The 17,410-nt window shown below is 41.3% G+C and overlaps 1 protein-coding gene across 1 annotated transcript in view; it reads left to right on the forward strand.

Annotated features, from left to right (window-relative positions):
* The window catches only part of pi4kab (phosphatidylinositol 4-kinase, catalytic, alpha b), a 74,352-nt gene that overhangs the window by 52,658 nt on the left and 4,284 nt on the right, over window positions 1-17,410 (forward strand). The window contains exon 54 of the mRNA XM_052109210.1: window positions 16,079-16,162. Coding sequence (XP_051965170.1) covers window positions 16,079-16,162 — 84 coding nt within the window. The remainder of the gene's footprint in view (window positions 1-16,078; window positions 16,163-17,410) is intronic.

Genomic DNA, 17,410 nt, shown 5'->3' on the forward strand with positions numbered 1-17,410 from the left:
AAACGTAATCTTATTCCATCCATCCATCCATCCATCCACCTTAGTTCCATCCATCCACCTTAGTTCCATCCATCCATCCATCCACCTTAGTTCCATCCATCATCCACCTTAGTTCCATCCATCCACCTTAGTTCCATCCATCATCCACCTTAGTTCCATCCATCCATCATCCACCTTAGTTCCATCCATCCATCATCCACCTTAGTTCCATCCATCCATCCACCTTAGTTCCATCCATCCATCCATCCATGCACCTGAGTTCCATCCATCCATCCACCTTAGTTCCATCCATCCATCCACCTTAGTTCCATCCATCCATCATCCACCTTAGTTCCATCCATCCATCATCCACCTTAGTTCCATCCATCCATCCATCCACCTTAGTTCCATCCATCCATCCATGCACCTTAGTTCCATCCATCCATCCATCCATCCATCCACCTTAGTTCCATCCATCCACCTTAGTTCCATCCATCCACCTTAGTTCCATCCATCATCCACCTTAGTTCCATCCATGCACCTTAGTTCCATCCATCCATCCATGCACCTTAGTTCCATCCATCCATCCATCCATCCATCCACCTTAGTTCCATCCATCCATCCACCTTAGTTCCATCCATCCATCATCCACCTTAGTTCCATCCATCCATCCATGCACCTTAGTTCCATCCATCCATCCATCCATTCACCTTAGTTCCATCCATCCACCTTAGTTCCATCCACCTAGCCACCTTAGTTCCATCCATCCATCCACCTTAGTTCCATCCATCCATCCATGCATCTAGCCACCTTAGTTCCATCCATCCATGCATCTAGCCACCTTAGTTCCATCCATCTAGCCACCTTAATTCCATCAATTCACCTCCACCTAGGTCAGTGGTGGCTCAGCGGTTAAGGCTCTGGGTTACTGTCCAGAAGGTCAGGGGTTCAAGCCCCAACACCACCAAGACAACACTGTTGGTCCCTTGAGCAAGGCCCTTGAACCTATCTGCTCCAGGGGCGCCGTATCATGGCTGACCCTGCACTCTGACCCCAGCTTAGCTGGGATATGTGAAAAATAAATAATTTCACCATGTATATGCAGAAATGTATGTATAATGTGTGACAATTGATACATTTATTTATTTTTATTTACCTTAGTTCCATCCATCCATGCATCTATCCACCATAGTTCCATCCATCCATCTTAGTTCCATCCATCCATCTTAGTTCCACCCATCCATCCATCTTAGTTCCATCCATCCATCTATCCATCTTAGTTCCACCCATCCATCCATCTTAGTTCCATCCATCCATCTATCCACCTTAGTTCCATCCATCCATCCATCTATCCACCTTAGTTCCATCCATCCATCCACCTTAGTTCCATCCATCCATCCACCTTAGTTCCATCCACCTTAGTTCCATCCATCCATCCACCTTAGTTCCATCCATCCATCCATCTTAGTTCCATCCATCCATCTTAGTTCCATCCATCCATCTATCCATCTTAGTTCCATCCATCCATCTATCCACCTTAGTTCCATCCATCCATCTTAGTTCCATCCATCAACCACAAAGAGGATCTCATTGTTGAAACGTATCACTCAGGTGAGGCTATGAAAACACTTCCAAGGCACTTGACGTACCATAAAACACAGTGAAGACCGTCATCAACAAGTGGAGAAAGTATGGCACAACAGTGACATTATCAAGAACGGGATGTCCCTCCAAAAGTGATGAGAAGACAAAGAGAAAACTGGTCAGGAAGGCAACAACGATCGTTATATCTCCGTTTTTTTAAACGTTCTTTTTTTCTCAAATGTTTCTCTTTGAATCTTTTGATTTAAATTAAGAAAGTCCAAAAAGTACCAAAGTACTTTACATCACTACAACATATCCAGCACTATATATTCATAATCTAATGAAATCATGAATATTTAGTGCTGGAGGAGAATAATGAGAACACATTTAATTTCAGTTTTCTCAAAATGATCAACAGACTTCATTAGAAAGACTCGAAGGAAAGAAATAAGAAATGAAAGCTGGAATTCCCCTTCTGAAAGTGTTTATTGTGACACGTCATATCTGGTGACTGCACTGAAGACTGTTCATTGGATGGATTTTATCTGGCCAATCAAAATCTGACACCTGTTAAGACACGCCCATTCATACGGCTTATATATAGACCTGCATTTTCACTCGCTCTCATTGTGGACCGACATCGAGAGACAGAAGGAAGACTGGAGCAGGATCAGCTGAATTCACTACGGTCAAGTTTATGGAGCCTCACCACCGCTGGGACCCCGTTTCTGACCTGAACCATTCCCCCTTCTGCACTCCCTGACCTTTACAGAGACACCGCGAGGACGCCAGACTTCAAAACACTGAAATGACTCGATGGCTCCAGTGTCAAACCATCACTTTTGATACAACATTGATTTTCTGTACCTGCATTTAAAACCTTCTGAAATAAAAAGAAAACATGGTGACGTTCTCTTTAGTGAGTGTTTTTAATTGACTTCACGTGACACTTTCTGAGTGCGGTCCATTTCAGAGTGGTCATCTTCATGCCTGAAGGACCTCTGGAGCATCACTGGAGTTCAACAGAAGACGGCACCTGCTGTATTTGTACTCTGAACACAAGTAAATGCTTGCAACTATTTCTGGAAAGATCTGGTGCCTGTGGAAATCCCCTTGAAATGGCAGATGTCAAAGAGTGCGAGTCAAGCCCCGTTAAACATCAAACGATGTTTTACACATTCATTCCTTTGCAATAATTCACACTTTCGGTCCATACTGTGACGTTACCTTCATAAGGAACTCAAGGAGAGATGTTAGGCAGAGTGTTGGCCTCAGTCACCATTAACTTACATTGTATGAAAAAAGGTGCAATTAAAGTAAATGGTGACTGAGGCTAACACTCTGCCTAACATCTCTCCTTGAGTTCCGCATATGAAAGTAAGTCATGTGGGTTTGGAACAACTTGAGGTTGAGTAAATGATGACAGAATTGTCCTTGGCTGAACTATTCCCTCAAGTCTCAGTATTTACAGAATGCTTCATACATTGGATGACCATATTCGGGTAAGTTTCCCGGTGGGCCGACGCATGTTTGGGCAGATCAGGGGCAGACTGTCCATCGGGAGAATCGAGCAGGCCGGTGGGTCGGCCGCGAAACGTGGCGAATGTGCCTCAAACAATGTTGTAAGGCAGATCCTTACCAGACATCACCGGCAACAACGTCGCCTATGGGCACAAACCCACCTTCACTGGACAAGACAGAACTGGCAAAAAGTGCTCTACACTGACTAGTCACAGTTTTGTCTCACCAGGGGTGATGGTCAGACTCGTGTTTATCATCGAAGGAATGAGCGTTACTCCGAGGCCTGTACGCTGGAGCGGGATCGATTTGGAAGTGGAGGGTTTGTCATGGTCTGGGGCGGTGTGTCACAGCATCATCGGATTGAGCTTGTTGTCATTGCAGGCAATCTCAACCCTGTACGTTACAAGGAACACATCCTCCTCCCTCATGAGGTACTGCAGGCTCATCCTGACATGACTCTTGATGATCACAAATCATCAACAATTGAAAGGGCGTTCATCACTTGACCTCCACTCCTGCACTCAAACATTCATGTCATGTGTTCTTTATCAAACTATATTACACGTTACATAATGAACAGATAGAATGGGGGGAAATGGTCAAAGGATTAAAGGACATTTTTGCTGTTGTTAGTTGATGAGAAACATTCATATTTTAATTGAGTAACTTTGTTTATGACAGAGAAATTAAGAAGAAAATTATTCAGACCTCTTTTAGAGATTCTTTATATTCTCCCACATTAATTTGAGCTTTCAGTACATATTTATGAACAAGACAAGCAAAAGATGCTTTTGATGGTTATATGTTAATGTTTTGGGAACATGTTGTTTTGTTGTTCAGTCTGATATGACCGTTCACGTGGAACTTCACGTAGTTTGTATGAAAATGGTTTTACAGTTTTGAGAAGTGACAGTGGATTTGTGGGTTTACTGTTAATTATTGTTGGATGACAGTCAAATTTTACCTTCGATCAGGCAGAGAAGAGTCACACCCAAAACCCACCAAAGAACTTTACATCACTGCAACATAAAAGAAACGACAAATGTTTTGCAAATGAATCTCCGTCTAAATCATGAATATTTAGTGCTGGAGGAGAATAATGAGAACACATTTAATTTCAGTTTTCTCAAAATGATCAACAGACTTCATTAGAAAGACTTGAAGGAAAGAAATAAGAAACGAAAGCTGGAATTCCCCTTCTGAAAGTGTTTATTGTGACACGTCATATCTGGTGACTGCACTGAAGACTGTTCATTGGATGGATTTTTATCTGGCCAATCAAAATCTGACATCTGTTAAGACACGCCCATTCATATGGCTTATATATAGACCTGCATTTTCACTCGCTCTCATTGTGGACCGACATCGAGAGACAGAAGGAAGACTGGAGCAGGATCAGCCGTTCTTCAATCATCTTAAAAATGCTCGATGAATCACCTGAATTCACTACGATTAATATTCCTGAGGACACAGTAAATCCACCAGTCTTGTCTTTTCCAAAGATACGGCGGTGGTTTGCTTGTGTGAAAGCTGTACGCCCGCTTCTCCAAGTGTTGTACAGTTTTGGTGTCGGTGTAGACTACTGTGTTCAGTTGTACACAACTGGGTTCAGTGGTAGACTACTTGTTTCAGCTGTGTACAACATTGGATCAGGTATTTACAACTTTCTTCAGTTAGCAACAAAGTAATGAATGTTTAAATCGCCTATAAACGATCAACTATGAACGCGGACCTCAAAACTCAAAACGGCGCCACGATATGGCGAACGGACCTCAAAACTCAAAACGGCGCCACGATATGGCGAACGGACCTCAAAACTCAAAACGGCGCCACGATATGGAGAACGGACCTCAAAACTCAAAACGGCGCCACGATATGGAGAACGGACCTCAAAACTCAAAACGGCGCCACGATATGGAGAACGGACCTCAAAACTCAAAACGGCGCCACGATATGGAGAACGGACCTCAAAACTCAAAACGGCGCCTCAGTATCTAGAAAAAGGCAGCGATGTTGCCTCTCCACTCACATACTCTGCCCGGTGATCAACTCCTGCTGGGACGCGCGGTCGGGTTAGCGACGCGTACTCTCACCTGAGTCTCATGTTTCTCAATACCAAGTACGTCAAGGTCGGTCTTGCGTTCTTGGTGGTTCGGATTCGAAAACGTTGGTCGTCACCATCTCGCCTAATCTTGGCAATACCTGCTGAATGTAAATTTTCAATAAAATTAAATATGAAATAAAATACAATGCTGCCTCTTTTTGTTTCAAATATATTATGTATATATCTTGAGTGTTCCTACATCTGTAGCCTACATTGCCGCGATATGGACAACGGACCTCAAAATGGCGTCACGATATGGAGAACGGACCACAAAACTCAAAACGGCCGCAGCGATATGGAGAACGGACATTGATGTTGCCACTCCACTCACATACTCTGCGCGGTGATCAACTCCCGCTGCGACGCGAGGCCGGGTTAGCGACGCGTACTCTCACCTGCGTCTCATGTTTCTCAATACCAAGTACGTCAAGGTCGGTCTTGCGTTCTTGGTGGTTCGGATTCGTAAACGTTGGTCGTCACCATCTCACCTTGGTTATCTTCAATGTAATGCATATTTACAATCAAATTAATTATGATATAAAACACAACGCTGCCTCTTTTTGTTTTAAATATATTAATATGTATATAGTTTGGGTGATAGCCCAAAAATACTCTAAATAGCCAATGGCGGGAAAAAGGTGTGGAAGGTTGTTGTTGTGGACGTCAGTGAATGAATGAGAATCTAATGCAGTTTAATGTTTAAAGAGGTGTTGATTTATTTTTGTGTCCGCTGTAGTTTGTGGTGCTGTTGAACTGTACAGGTTATACTGAGATCCATATAAATAGGATGGACAAACACCTCTTAAAAACAGATTGCATAAAAACTTAACCTCAGCAAGGGTATCATGTTAACAGTTATTGCAGTGCTGTTGTATTAGACTAAATTAGATGTATCTAGTTCTACCTAATGATCTGGCAAGAACAGAGGAGGTTTGACAGTTAATAATATTGATATGGATTAGACTACATACCACATACATACCTGCCATATGTCTTCTTGGTACTCAAACATCAACAGGTTGATACTCGGTCTGACAGGTTAGTGAAGGGCGATACCACATATATTCTTATCGATCTGATACCAATAATTTCAAGTCCAATATCGTAGATACTGCTACCAATACTGATACTGGCGATTGGCAAACCTTGGAGCTTTCTTGGGAAAAAATTAATCATAGTTATTTTTAGTTATAAGAATTTTATTTTATTTTTTTCCTGCTTACGTCAAACTCTGGGATTCCCCCGGTATACAAGCGCATATACAACAACATGAGGGGACAGTCAATATATTGCATCGGTGTGTATAAATGTGTATCGTTTATAGCGTATGTGCTTTTCCCACTGCACTCCCAGAAATGATGACTTCTTTCCGCTGTTGACTTGTTGGGCTCTATCCTATGAAGTTTGATATCCGGTCTGTTCACGCACATGCACACACCATCATCTTGGAAAGAATTATAGAGGAAGGAGGCCATTTTGAAAGACTAATTAAAGACGTATACTCACTTAAAGCCCATGACTAAAGCTGATCAGAGATGTTTCATTTACTCTGTTATTCTGTGTTATTTCACTTGAGTTTGTTTTGTGTTTTCTAGCGAACATTGGAGAGCTTCTGGAGCAGATCATCAGTTCTCTCGCTGGTCCTACTAAATATTTCTACCAGCGCAAGTTTGACTTCTTAAACAAAATCACCACCGTCTCAGCCATTATAAACTGATATTTCTGAAAGCTCCTGCTGTTCATGATTCAGTCAAACCCAAAACCCATCAGCTTCATGATTATGACAGAACACAAGCACCAGAGACCCTCATATGTCTCCCATTATCCATTATAGTCCCGATCTGCCCCCTTCCATCAAAGATTGTGACGAAGCACAATTCAAAACCTACAAACACAAACACACAATCGAAACTCTGTTCAGTGTCTTCAAGCACAATATAACTTACTCTGATTTATGATTATGAATTCCCCTAAAATACCCTAAAGTAAACCTGCACATCCTGTGCGTTCACACAAACCAGTGTTACAATAAAAAACAGTTCAATCAAACCTCACAAATGTTTCATCTAATGCTAATGTTTGAGCACTTCCAGTACTGTATACTGCCATTGAATGATCACTGACCCACTCATGGTTTACAAGGCAGTGTAATGAACCAACTTGAAGGTCTTTAAATAATTAGTATTAAAGATTCACAAGTGCTAAAGGGATTTTCAAGTCAAGTGTTTTTTTTATTGTCGTTCAACCCTATACAGTTAGTACAGTACACAGCAAAACAAGACAACATTCCTCCAGGACCATGGTGCTACTTAAACAACATAGAACAAACACAGAACCACATGAGACTACACAGACTAAATAACATACCTACATAAAGTGCACGTGCAATCGTGTGCAAAAAGTACGGGACAGTACAATAATTACTAAAAGGAACAGGACAATAGGCACAGTGAGAGACAGTGCAGTGCCGACCAGTACACATTTGTAATCGGAGTAGTGCAAAAAGATGACACTTTCTAAAAACGCCAAACGTAAACAAAACATACTATGAGATAGTGTTCTATGGACATAGAAGTTATTGAGGTAGCAGCCAGATATAAGGTGACAATGAATTAAAGTGCAACTCTGGACGTGTGTGTATGTGTGTGTCAGTCCAGTCTCTGAGTACTGAGGAGTCTGATGGCTTGGGGAAAGAAGCTGTTACACAGTCTGGCCATGAGGGCCCGAATGGTTCAGGAGGGTGAAGAGTTTGTGTGAAGGGTGTGTGGGGTCTTCCACAGTGCTGGTTGCTTTGCGGATGCAGCGTTTGGTGTAAATCTCTTTGATGGAGGGAAGAGAGACCCCAATGATCTTCTCAGCTGTCCTCACTATACTCTGCAGGTCTTTGCGCTCCGAAACGGTGCAAGTCCCAAACCAGGCAGTGATGCAGCTGCTCAGGATGCTCTCAATAGTCCCTCTATAGAATGTAGTGAGGATGGGGGGTGGGAGATGTGCTTTCCTCAGACTTCGAAGAAAGTAGAGACGCTGCTGGGCTTTCTTGGTGATAGAGCTGGTGTTGAGGAACCAGGTGAGGTTCTCTGCCAGGTGAACACCAAGGAATTTCCACAGAGGAGCCGTCGATATTCAGCGGAGAGTAGTCACTCTGTGCTCTCCTAAAGTCAACAACCATCTATTTTGTTTTGTCCACATTCAGGGAAAGGTTGTTGGCTCTACACCAGTCCGTTAGCCGCTGCACCTCCTCTCTGTATGCGGACTCGTCTTTCTTGCTGATGAGACCCACCACGGTCGTGTCATCGGCGAACTTGATGATGTGGACTGAGCCCACAGCCCTGGGGGGGGGGGGCCCAGTGCTCAGTGTGGTGGTGGTGGAGGAGATGCTGTTCCCGATCCAGACTGACTGAGGTCTCCCAGTCAGGAAGTTCAGGATCCAGTTGCAGAGGGAGGTGTCCAGAGCCAGCAGGTTCAGCTTTCCCATAAGGTTCTGAGGAAAGATTGTGTTGAATGCTGAGCTGACGTCTATGAACAGCATTCGAACGTATGAGTCCTTTTTATCTAGGTGGGTGAGGGCCAGATGGAGGGTGGTGGCAATGGCATTATCTGTTGAATGGATGCATGAACTGCAGTGAGTCTAGTGAGGAGTGCAGCTGGGTCTTAATGTGCCTCCTGACGAGCCTCTCGAAGCATTTCTTGATGATGGGTGTAAGTGCGACGGGACAGTAGTCGTTGAGGCAGGACACTGAAGACCTATTTGGCATGGGGACGATGGTGGTGGCCTTGAAGCACGTTGGAATGACGGCGCTGCTCAGAGAGATGTTGAAGATGTCGGTAAGAACATCTGCTAGCTGGTCTGCACATCCTCTGAGCACTCTGCCAGGAATGTTGTCTGGTCCAGCAGCCTTCCGTGGGTTGACTCTACGTAGAGTTTTCCTCACATCTGCCATGGTAAGACAGAGCACCTGGTCGTTGGGAGGAGGGGTGGTCTTCCTCGCCACCACATCGTTCTGCGCTTCAAACCGAGCGTAGAAGTCGTTCAACGCATCTGGAAGCGAGGTGTATTTGTTACAGGCAACTGATATTGTCCTGTAGTTGGTGCTGGCCTGGATGCCCTGCCGCATGAGCCGTGTGTTGCCGCTGTCGAATATGGATTCTCTGGGCGTGTGCGTGCTTTGCCTCTCTGATGGCACGGGACAGTTTGGCGCTTGCTGTTCTTAGGGATGCCTTGCCGCCTGCTCTGAAGGCGGAGTCTCGGGTCCTTGGCAGCGCACGCACGTCCGCAGTCATCCACGGCCTCTGGTTGGAGCGTGTTGTGATGGTCTTGGAGAAAGTGACATCATCAATGCATTTGCTGATGTAGCTGATCACTGATGCTGTGTATTCCTACAAGTTGGTAGAGTTGCCATATATTGCAGCCTCCCTGAACATGTGCCAGTCAGTACACTCAAAATAGTCCTGAAGAGCAGAGATGGCTCCTGCTGGTGAGGTTTTCACCAGCTTCTGAAGCGGTTATGTGTGCCTGACGAGCAGTCTGTATGCTGGGATTAGCATAACAGAGATGTGGTCTGAGTAGCTGAGGTGGGGGCGAGCTAGCGCTAGATCCTGTTTGTTGTTGACTCAGGCTCATCCTGACATGACTCTCCAGCATGGCAATGCCACCAGCCATACTGCTTGTTCTGTGCGTGATCTCCTGTAAGACAGGAATGTCAGTGTTCTGCAATGGCCAGCGAAGAGCCCGGATATCAATCCCATTGAACACGTCTGGGACCTGTTCGATCTGAGGGTGAGGGCTAGAGCCATTCCCCCAGAAATGTCCGGGAACTTGCAAGTGACTTGGTGGACAGCAAAGGAATTAATAAAACACAAACTTTCAAAACTAAACATAATGTTCTGCGTCATGGAAAAACACGAATCATCAACAATAGAAAGGGCGTTCATCACTTGACCTCCACTCCTGCACTCAAACATTCATGTCATGTGTTCTTTATCAAACTATATTACACGTTACATAATGAACAGATAGAATGGGGAAATGGTCAAAGGATAAAAGGACATTTTTGCTGTTGTTAGCTGATGAGAAACATTCATTTTTAATTGAGTAACTTTGTTTATGACAGATAAATTAAGAAGAAAATTATTCGGACCTCTTTTAGGGATTCTTTATATTCTCCAACATTAATTTGAGCTTTCAGTACATATTTATGAACAAGACAAGCAAAAGATGCTTTTGATGGTTATATGTTAATGTTTTGGGAACATGTTGTTTTGTTGTTCAGTCTGATATGACCGTTCACGTGGAACTTCACGTAGTTTGTATGAAAATGGTTTTACAGTTTTGAGAAGTGACAGTGGATTTGTGGGTTTACTGTTAATTATTGTTGGATGACAGTCAAATTTTACCTTTGATCAGGCAGAGAAGAGTCACACCCAAAACCCACCAAAGAACTTTACATCACTGCAACATAAAAGAAACGACAAATGTTTTGCAAATGAATCTCCGTCTAATGAAATCATGAATATTTAGTGCTGGAGGAGAATAATGAGAACACATTTAGTTTCAGTTTTCTCAAAATGATCAACAGACTTCATTAGAAAGACTCGAAGAAATAAGAAACGAAAGCTGGAATTCCCCTTCTGAAAGTGTTTACTTCTGACACGTCATATCTCTTGACTTCACTGAAGACTGTTCATTGGATGGATTATTTGGTCTTGCCAATCAAAAGCTGACATCTGTTAAGACACGCCCCATTCATATATATAGACCTGGATTTTCACTCGCTCTCATTTCGAACAGACATCGAGAGACTGGAGGAAGACTGGAGCAGGATCAGATGTTCTTCAATCATCTTTTGTGTAAGCTAAACAAAATCTTAAAAATGCTTAGAGAATCACCTGAATCCATTACGATTAATATTCCTGATGACACCGTAAATCCAACAGCCAGCCGGCAGTGGTTTGCTCGTGTGAAAGGTCTATGCTCGCTTATCCCAGCTGTGCACAACTTATATGTAGGTGTAGACTACTGTGTTCAGTTGTACACAAATGGGTTCAGCGTTAAACCTTTTGCTTTAGCCGTTTACTACATTGGACAAGCTTTGCATCAAATTATATCAGCTTTATACTAATGTATTTAGCTAGAAACGGATGATTGAATGCCACATTTTCAATAACCAATTCCTTATCTCTACTTACGCAAGCTTTGATTATAGTCCCAATAATTACAAATTGAGTATGCAGCCAAGGAGAAAACCATACGGGAGGTCATAGTGAATATGGCTTTCACATGACCAAACGATTGAACAACTCGACCATATGAGGCAAGAGCCAGAGCCGTAAATTGCAACCCGTTTTTGGGGACGACGAAGACCTGGAATTTGCGGAACCTATACGTAAAGAACTCGGATCCATTCAAATGGATGGGAGGTTGGAAGGACTCCAACCAATGATTCAAGACGTACCCGAAAAGGCTTTGGATCGATGTGCTTTGTGAGCAACGCTACGCCAAGTTCAATGGTTCAGATTTTGGCAACTCTGAAGTACAAAGGGATGACACAATATGATCGTCACTATCGTACCTGGTCTTGGCATTACCTGTCTGCTCCAGTTATCTTCATTTTAATGTATATTTTCAATAAAATTAAATATGTTTTAAAACACAACCCTGCCTCTTTTTGTTTTAAATATATTTTGATATATACATATATTCTTATCGATCCGATACCAATACCTGTTAAATTTCATATTAATTGTAAAATTCTGTAACTACGTACAAAGCTTTGAATGGTCTAGCTCTGCAGTACTTAAGTGACCTTCTACCACACTATATTCCATCAAGTTCATTACGATCGCAAAATTCTGGCCTGTTGGTAGTTCCTAGAATATCAAAATCCACAAAAGACGGAAGATCCTTTTCATATTTGGCTCCTAAACTATGGAAGTGTCTCCCTAACACTGTTCGGGACTCAGACACACTCCCTCAGTTTAAGTCTAGAGTAAAGACTCATCTATTTAGCCACACATACACCTCATTTATCCTCCAACCCACAATTAGGCTGCTTTAGTTGTGTCTGCCAGAACCAGAAACATTTCTCAGAAATATATCTTCTAATCTACAACTCTGTAGTAAATTGAATGGCATCTACGCTAATATTATTCTATTTGTTTCCATGTCTCAACCTCGGGACTCCTTTCCTGAGGTCACCAGAACTAGCCAGATCCAGCTCCATTCCTGCTTCATGTTGGACTCCACTACTACGTGTCTCTGAGTGATGGTGACTAAATGCAGCCTGTGCCAGCCAAACATCACTTTAGTTGGATCTGCCGGAACCAGAAACATTTCTCAGAAATATATCTTCTAATCTACAACTCTGTAGTAAATTGAATGGCATCTACGCTAATATTATTCTGTTTGTTTCCATGTCTCAACCTCGGGACTCCTATCCTGAGGTCACCAGAACTAGTCAGATCCAGCTCCATTCCTGCTTCATGTTGGACTCCACTACTACGTGTCTCTGAGTGATGGTGACTAAATGCAGCCTGTGCCAGCCAAACATCACTTTAGTTGGATCTGCCGGAACCAGAAACATTTCTCAGAAATATATCTTCTAATCTACAACTCTGTAGTAAATTGAATGGCATCTACGCTAATATTATTCTATTTGTTTCCATGTCTCAACCTCGGGACTCCTATCCTGAGGTCACCAGAACTAGCCAGATCCAGCTCCATTCCTGCTTCATGTTGGACTCCACTACTACGTGTCTCTGAGTGATGATGACTAAATGCAGCCTGTGCCAGCCAAACATCACTTCAGTCGATTACGACCAACTCCAACCATAAGACATGGGATACTATGGCAAGTTGATTTATTTTTACATTTTTGCACCGTTTCTCGATATAATACAATTTTTACGAATAAGAATTGCAATTGCAGAGCTCCACAATACATTTTTTACTTGTAAGAATTATAGAGCTCTACAATTACATTCTTACTAGTAAAAACTTCATAAATTCATGAGATGCCAACAGAAGCGGTTACACCCATTTCTCTTTTCAAATCCCGCCTTGGTTTAGGCTACATTTCAAAATAAAGGTCATGTGTGTTGTATTGTAAATATTAGCAAGAAATATTTTTAGATTATTTAAAACATTGTAAGCTTATATAGCTTATATAAATTTGCATCCAACAAGAATAAACACAGATGAACATGGGTATGTGTTTATGTATTATTTAGTAGTTTGAATCTTTCCTTCTGGGCAAATGTGGCTTTATACCAATCAAATATAAAACATTGCATGTTACCAAATATTTGAAGCATTCAGCAAATTACCATTTTCATTTTTAATTAGTGAATTTCTAAAAAGTAAAAATGTCAAATTCAATTACAGAGATCAGCAATTAAACATATATTTAATGTTATTTATTTACTAGTAATAATTCACTTTCAGTGCTATGTTATTAAAAATGAGTCAATGGAAACTTACGACAAGTAAATATTCAGAGCTCTCTAATTGGAAATTCTTACTAGTAAAAATTGAATTATGATGAGTAATAATGGGAACATTAACACATAATTTGGCTTTTCATAGGATACTTCATATGCCACTGCCTAAACAACGGATTTAGGATAGACCTCTCCGTAATGACCAATCGGATGAACTGTGATGCACCTCACTGATCTCTGCCTTCATCATCTCAGTCTAATGATGGACTACACTCTTATAATGGAAAACATAGACTATCAATTAAAGCCTTCATCAGCCAATTAACAAGGACGATACATCAATGTGAACTTCTGCAGTTAATCCAGGATGGACAAAGACATTAATCATTAATCTTACAGTTCAAACACAATCGATGTTTAAACACTGACCCTTAACACTTACTTAGTTTAATCATTTTAAACCATGACTTTATACACAAGTAATATTTACATTATATTCATGATGTTAGCCAGAGGGAACTGGCCCCCACAGTGAGTCTGGTTTCCCCAAGGTTATTTTTCTCCATTAATCCACATCTTATGGAGTTTTATGTTCCTTGCCACAGTCGCCTTTGGCTTGCTCACTGGGGTTTCTAAATGCACATATTATTTAATCATTTATTTTTATACACAATTTACCATCGTATTTTATCTAATTACACAATGACTGTTGAGACTTTATATATATATATATATTACAGTTTCATTTTCTAAGTTATAGAAAATGGGCAACTACATCATGGCGCATTGTATTCTGGGTAGTGGCCTCCATATTTTAGGATATACCCTATAGACTGTAACACACAGCCACAACAAACACAAAACAACAGAGCTAAAACACTAATGGACTGAGCGCAGATCAAGTGCACGATTCCTTACCGAGAGCGGCACTTCGAGAAAATAAAGGAAATTAATGGGGTCGATATGTACGAACACAGAGTGGTCAGGTGATATTTTTTGTTATTTTAATTGACATGTTGTCAGTACTTGAACTTTGCACTGCCACTTTAATTGTACCTGCTGTATTTGCACTATATTAATTCTGTGAATTTTCAGTGCAGTCATTTTCATTTTACCTTTTGTATTTTAATTGTCTACTGCCTTTTTTATGTCAATTGTCAGTACTTGAAGGTTGCACTGCCACTTTACTTTTACCTGCTGTATTTGCACTACATTGATACTGTGAACTATATTTACTTCAGCATATTTTGTTACACAAATAAAGATATTCAGAATTCCATTCCTGCGATACATTATTTATTATTGTAACACGTGGTTTCCAACATGTGAATAACACTGTTAATGCATCATATGCAGTTCATATGCAGTTCACATGGTTTTATGTTATTGTTTATGGTTTCATAAAAACTGGGGCACATGTTAGTTAAGGCACAGCACACAGTCACAATATTATTAAGGAATATCATGTCTTCGCTTCACGTGGAGCACCGTGCTCACTGGTACGGTCTCACTTAGTGGTGCGTACACATCTCTCTGGCATCTCTTTCACATGTCTCTCTGACCAGTGCACTAAAGGACTGAGGTGAGTAAATGTGAACGTGGTGGACAGTCTTTCGATCTATGCAGAAGAGTTGTGCAATGTGCTGGAATGACATTCAGACTCATTCAGGTGCATCGGAGTTAAGAGGAGCATCTGAAAAGTCTGTGGTAAGCAGGGAAGAAGCTGCGTCAGCACACCCATCACAACAGCAAAACATGGAAGCCCAGTGTAGTACCTGACCTTCATGTCATCATCTTTCAAGAAATGCTCATCCATCTTTCGGGATAGCTCTTCCTTCGGTATCTGGTTTTCTTCCAACTAGCGGTTAATTTTGGCACGCCTGTGGCTACAAAAACTGCATTCCATATATCCATATATCCATATATCCAGGTTGCCCAGACTTCTATATACTAAATCCTCAAATGCCACCACCCTGCCCAACTTGAAGCACCACTCATGAAATGAGGGCGCAACAGACGACCTCCATCCCATGAGGATTACCCGCCTGCCAATCATCACACCGGTCAGGACCAGGTGTGATCACCCACATTCAGAACCGCCCGATCACCCAAAACACACAGTCTGGTGCAAAACGATAACAAAATGTTCATCACATCACACACAAAGCTCTGAACCCTCAACCACATCCCCCAAAAAACATGGGTTATGTCTCCATCTTCTGATTGGCACCACCAGCAGGTGGGCGTGTCTTTAAGACAAGCTTATACATTCTAAAGGGGGTGCAACAGAATCAATAAAAAAATCGTAAATTGCATAAGGCGCACCCTTGCATCTCTAGATGCAGACTTGACGTTTTATACAATCCTTGCCCCCACTCCCTCCTCCAATACCAAGTTTAAATGTTTCTCCTGTGATCTCTTGAGAGAAGTTGAAGCTGTTGAAATGTGTCGTAGGCAGCGATTCAATCCTGGAGTCAGTGAGAAGGAAGCTGCGGCTTTTATCATCAAAGTCATACAAAACTGCTTCCTGAGTAGCAGGTCAGTGTCTCATATTCTCACACATGTTTTGTTTCGTTTGCTTTGAAGTGTTTCAAACATAATAACTGACTTTATGAACTCGTTCATTTTTTCGGTTCATTCGGAGCATAAACTGTATGCTCACTTAAAGTGACAGTAGTCTGTGCAAAGGGTGGGTGATATACCGGTTGCAGTGTTACCAGATCTCTCAATAAAAAAAAGAGACTTAATCTGGTAAAAAACGCTCAAAATAAGGGCCTCAAACAAAATAAGATATACATTTTTTTCTCTCCATGTGGAGGAATTATCAGCTTAGAAATCATAAGCAAATTATGCACTTAGCCTATATCAAAATTTATTTCAATAAATTAATTCTTAATATATTGTTTACTGATCCTCCAAAATATAAAAAAAATTATGAAATCAATGAATAGCCGAAATCTCTCTCTCTCCTGACTGTGGTTGGACTAAACATCATCTTACTCCATCCATCCATCCACTTTTTCATTTACCTACATCCATCCTTTCATCCATCCACTTTTTCATTTATTTACCCACATCTTTTCATCCATCCATCCACTTTTTCATTTATTTACCTACATCTTTTCATCCATCCATCCATCCACATTTTCATTTATTTACCTACATCCTTTCATCCATCCATCCACTTTTTCATTTATTTACCTACATCTTTTCATCCATCCATTCACTTTTTCATTTATTTACCTACATCCTTTCATCCATCCATCCACTTTTTCATTTATTTACCTACATCTTTTCATCCATCCATTCACTTTTTCATTTATTTACCTACATCCTTTCATCCATCCACATTTTCATTTATTTACCTACATCCTTTCATCCATCCATCCACTTTTTCATTTATTTACCTACATCTTTTCATCCATCCACATTTTCATTTATTTACATACATCCTTTCATCCATCCACATTTTCATTTATTTACCTACATCCTTTCATCCATCCACATTTTCATTTATTTACCTACATCTTTTCATCCATCCACATTTTCATTTATTTACCTACATCCTTTCATCCATCCATCCACTTTTTCATTTATTTACCTACATCTTTTCATCCATCCACATTTTCATTTACCTACATCCTTTCATCCATCCATCCACTTTTTCATTTATTTACCTACATCTTTTCATCCATCCATATTTTCATTTACCTACATCCTTTCATCCATCCACATTTTCATTTATTTACCTACATCCTTTCATCCATCCATCCACTTTTTCATTTA

The sequence above is a fragment of the Xyrauchen texanus genome, chromosome 37 (genome assembly GCF_025860055.1).
Source record: "Xyrauchen texanus isolate HMW12.3.18 chromosome 37, RBS_HiC_50CHRs, whole genome shotgun sequence".
NCBI lineage: Eukaryota > Metazoa > Chordata > Actinopteri > Cypriniformes > Catostomidae > Xyrauchen > Xyrauchen texanus.